The following is a 5,277-nucleotide window of genomic DNA, read 5'->3' on the forward strand; positions in this document are numbered from 1 at the left end:
TATAAGGTTGAGGTTTTGGTACATTGCAATGTACTTTTTTTTTTATTTCACAAACAACCTTGAAAAATTGACATGTATTTTTTTTTTAAAGATTATAGTATACCCCTATAAAACACTTGTTAACCTCTAACACTATTTGTGAAGTATCAAAGAATTAAGATACAAGACAATCTTTTAACTCTACTTTAAAGTAAAAAAAAAAGGTATATTGTCAAATATAAATGTACAAATAACTATATGTTTAAATAATTAAATGGGTTAGGTGAGAAAAACCAGAAAATAAGTGAATTAAAAATATGTTTTTGAAATAAATAATTAAATAATGTAAATACTATTAAAAGTTATTCTTAGGCTGCGTTCTTCTCCCCGTTTTTAAAGAGTTTTTGCTCAAAAAAACACTTCTTGGCTAAAAGTATTACAGAACAAACACCAGTGTAAAAAAAATTTTAACTTTAAAAAAGTGCTTTTGCACAGATGGAGAAACAGAAATTTTTGGCTTTTCTCAGCCAAAAGTGCTTCTTTGGCTTGTATTTATTATCTTAATCTGCTAGCTTTTTCTATACGTTAGAATATTTTTCCACTTTACTCTTTCTTCTCTGAACTTTACTCTTAAAAATATTTTTCTATACGTTAGAATATTTAATTATTATATTTAAATATTTCAATATAGTTTATATATTGTAATTAAATTTAATAATTAATTAATATTAATTACTTAGAAATATTTAAAATTAATATTATATATTAAAATATTAACAATAAGTTATAATAAAGTATTTTTTATATTTTTGCTAAAATATCATAATATTAACTAATTTGAACATTATTTAAATACATATTTATTACTTTATAATATCATGTCTAAAATAGACATTTTACTTCTTAAAAGCATTTTTTGACAGCAATACTAAACACTTAAATTTTTCAAAAGTACTTCTCAAAAGTATTCTCAAAAGTACTTTTCTACAGTACTTTTCAAAAGTATTGCCAAACTAACCCTTAATGTACATCAAAAACTTATTTGTCAAAGTATGTTATTTTATCATTACATTGACATTGACATTTACAGTTTTTGTGTTTCATAAAACATGTAAGAAAAGAAATTAGTTTTTATTATTAGGAGTTGGACATCCGTGGATGTCAAGTTTAGGTATGTTAAGTTTTCACCATATATATAACATAAACCTAACCCTAATAAATGCAATATGGACCTCATCACTTGTAAGTATTGAGTTTAAAGTATGTTTAAGGTTTCATTAATTACCATAAATCTAACCTTAATAAATGCAATATGAAGCTCAACACAAGCATGTTTAAGGAATTTTTTTATTTTGCCTAAAATACCCCTTTCTCGTTTTGTTTTTTCACCTTAAATTCCATCTTTTAAACTCTACTATGGCTCTCTTAACGCAAGCAAACCATATAGCTCTAATAACCCGAAATATGGTAATATTTATTATTAAATTATTATTTAAATAAGCATTTATTTATTATTCATTTGTATTTAAAATTAATATTAAACATATTTATATTGAATTTAAAATATTGATTTTTTTTTCATTTATTTACTAAGTTGAGGAACGAAACCTAAAGATTCAAAGTAGCCTGCATTATCCGATGTTGGAGGAAAAGTAAGTTCAAATTATAAACTGTCTAGATGTATTTAGTTTTTAGAATGTGGCCCAAATACCTCATATTTCATTGCGGCCATCGTTGCTCATGGCCTTGGTTGAAAGGTGGAGAACTAAGACTCTTACCTTCCACTTCTCATGCGGTGAAGCGGCAATTACTTTAAAAGATGTAGCCTTCCAATTGAAGAAGTTATTGTCACCAAGGTGATTGAACTTGAGCTCGAGCCATAAATGATGTGGTCACTCTGCCATTATCTCGATGATAATATAGATTTAAAGGGTAGTTGAGTAAAGTCCACATGGTTGCATACATTGATCAAGCATTCACTAGCGAAAAATGAAAAAAGATGAAGAGTTTGATCGGTATGTTAAAGCATACATAGTGCACGTGGTCGATGGATTATTTGTGGTAGATAAGTCTGGGAGTCTCTGCCACTTAATGCATTTACCATTGCTGGAGGACCTTGCTAGAGTTCGCACATACAATTGAGGGTTTGTGGTGTTGGCATTCCTTTATCAGGAGCTTAATTAGCAAAACCCTCAACCCGCTTATGGAGTCTAAAAAACTCCACTAGTTGTGTATCAAAAAATTTTTCATATATTTTAAGGGATGATATTTGGCACACTTCTAATGAAGTTTTTAGACTCCACAAGTAGGAATAGGGGTTAACAAATGTCCTATAGGATATAATAAGGGTTAGTAATTTGTACACTCATAGTGTACGTTTTTTATTCTACAAGCAGTCCTAAAAAATTGCCATGCGTATTTTTTATTTAATATTTATTTTTTACTATTATATTACACATTTATAGGACACTTGTCAACTTTTTAACCCTCCTTGTAGAGTTTAAAGACTCCATTAAGAGTGTATCTAATATTATTCTATAGTAAAATATTAAAAAAAAAAAGAGATATATGACAAATTTTTAAAATTACCATCAAATACTATCACATATTTTAAATATTATATACAATAAACGGGGTAAGAGAAGTATATTATAATTGAAGATGTTTTAAGGTACGTTTTGATTAGTTGAAATAAAAAGTGTGATAAATGTTATAAGAAGACGTCCATCCCACTTGACATTGAGAGATACACAAAGAGTAATTCAAAAGCCGACATTGCTGACCACCGGCCCCATCAACCTAAAAACAAACAAATATGGACTTTTTCCAAAGTCAAATCCTCCCCCTTTTCTTCTATATAAACATAGCCCTTTCCTCTTGGTTGTTTCCTCTTGTATATCATCCAAATTATCTTTAATTCTTTCGTCTCTTTCTCTTTTGATTCATCATATAATAATGGGGAATTCCATATCTCCATGTTTTCATCCCAATCCAAGGTCTTCAGTGAAACTCATCTTCTGGGAAGGAAATACAAGAATCCTCACTGGAAAACACATCGCCGGCGAGGTCATGTTTGAGTTTCCCGACAAGATGGTTTGCCATGCAGACTCTTTCTTCATCGGTCACCCCATCCCAGTGTTAGGCATTGACGACGACCTCATGCCTGGTCAAACTTACTTTGTTCTTCCCCTCGATCGATTTCCATGCATGAACGTATTGTCAGCATCTTCTCTTGCTGCCTTAAAGTCTAGTCCTAAACCTGCTCCCATCAACTTCGGGGACTGCCCTTTCGAATACGTCAAAGGTTCAAATGGTAGGGTTCTGATCAAGGTTTTGCCTGAGTTTATAACAAGCTTGATACATGGAAGCAAAGAAGAAGGAAGTGAGAATAGTTTCCTTTGCAGCACACCGGAGTTGAAGAAGCATTACGACATGCTTGTTGGATCAAAAGAACAAGTTTGGTCGCCAAAACTTGAGACGATTTCAGAGTACAAGATTAGGTTTTCCCCTTGCAGGTTCATAGGGCTGGAGTGGAAACAAAAGGAGAACCAAATTTATTAATTTATTATAGACGATTAAAAACTCATTTGTCATGTCAACTCCTCAAATAATTATCTTAATTTCTAAATTCATAATCATAGATAGAGGTCCTTTGATTAACTGTGTCCTTTTAACATGGTGTATGCCACTAGTTGTAAAAACCTTTTAATTCCATTTTCATTGTCAATACAAAGAAATGTTATTGAAATTAGAGATTTTTCTTTGGGGTTCAACATTCATCTTAAATTAAATTTGCTTCTAAGTGTTTCATTAACTTCATCATTTTATCTTAACAGTCATTTTATTAATTAACTCCAACTAAGCACTTATTCATATATATTTCTTGATTAAACAGCAATTTGTATATTTATATGCATCTATATAGAGAGAAGGGGGGGGGATGGAAATTATGTAAAATGGCAACGCACAAGTTAGTTATGTATTTATAAATGCTAACCCAAAATTAATGCAGTTGAATACAAATCTTTTATAATTTAACCTACCATTTATTCTACACAAGTTCATAACTTTAATCATCAAGGTATTTCACAACTTCATCCTAATTTTTAATTAGATCCCAATTTTTATTTAATTCTTATTAAACTCTTAAAAATTTAATAGTCCCAAAACTTCATCCCAATGCACGCATTCCTAAAGGAAAACCTACACCAAACATTCATCACAAAGAAAGTGTCAAATTTAAACAAATGTGAAGCTTGTGGGTATGGCCATGCGGAAGCAAAGATGAAAGTTTTATATATATCTGAAACAAACCTAAAACAAAGCATCTATCCGCAAGTTTAAGCAATTGGGAACTTCTAGCTAGGAAACTTTTGAGTTTGTCATGTGGATTAAATTGTTATATCTAGATATGTGTGCCAATAAAGTTGATATGGTAAAATTTAATTATTAAAATTGTAATCGATTTATAATTAATTATGGACTGCCAAAATATTATGATAAAATTGACATCTTTTGTTAGATTTTTTTCTAGATTTATTTTAAGGTTAAATTATTTTTAAATTTTATATAAAAGATAAAAGATAAAAACACATGATTATAATATTTGTTATTTTTAAAAAACTGTTTTTAAATATATAATTTTGAATTAATATTCTATTTCACTCTTGATTCTAATCCAATAAAAATATAATAGTACATATAAATAAAATTTTTTCTCACAGAACTACAGTTGTTGACTTTTTATCTTTTAAAATGTTACCTATAATTAATAGTAAAAACCTTAGCAGCAAAGTTAAAAGGGTATCTCAGTAATTGAATATGTTTATGAGGACCTGGCTGGAAGGTTTGTCTAATATTTTAAAGTTTAAATTATATGTTTGGTCACTCAATTATATGAAAGCTTTTATATTTGTTATTTAATTTCAAAAGGTTATAATTGGGTATTTAAAATTATGTTTTTAGTCATCTTTAACTGGTTAATGAAATGCAATGAATTGGATCCATCATGTTTAAATAAAATAAAACATTAAGAATTCATAAAAATAAAAAGATATTAAAAATCATAAAATTCAATTCTGTCATCGGTTCATTTGGTTTTTTAATTTGGTTCAATCAATTTATAACGGTTTGTAAGTCAATCGGTTTAACTAGACATGTGAGAAATTTATGTAAAATTTTAAAAGCTGACATAACAACCAAATATAGCTTTGGTCGAAATGCTGCAATTGAGTTATTAACTATTATAATATTTTGTGTTTGGATCCCACTATGTGCAAATATTTTTTTAAATTTTAT

The 5,277-nt window shown here is 28.8% G+C and overlaps 1 protein-coding gene across 1 annotated transcript; it reads left to right on the top strand.

The window, feature by feature from the left end:
- Window positions 1-2,872: 2,872 nt before the first annotated feature.
- LOC108487660 (uncharacterized) lies at window positions 2,873-3,752 on the top strand. The gene has a single exon (XM_017792040.2). It carries the CDS (start codon window positions 2,935-2,937, stop codon window positions 3,538-3,540), a length of 606 nt encoding a protein of 201 aa, XP_017647529.1. The 5' UTR covers window positions 2,873-2,934; the 3' UTR covers window positions 3,541-3,752.
- The last annotated feature ends 1,525 nt before the right edge of the window (window positions 3,753-5,277 follow it).

This window comes from Gossypium arboreum, chromosome 7, assembly GCF_025698485.1.
Source record: "Gossypium arboreum isolate Shixiya-1 chromosome 7, ASM2569848v2, whole genome shotgun sequence".
Taxonomy (NCBI): domain Eukaryota; kingdom Viridiplantae; phylum Streptophyta; class Magnoliopsida; order Malvales; family Malvaceae; genus Gossypium; species Gossypium arboreum.

Coding starts and splice junctions, on each gene's coding strand:
- LOC108487660 (XM_017792040.2), top strand. CDS start 2,935: ATGGGGAATTCCATATCTCCATGTTTTCATCCCAATCCAAGGTCTTCA.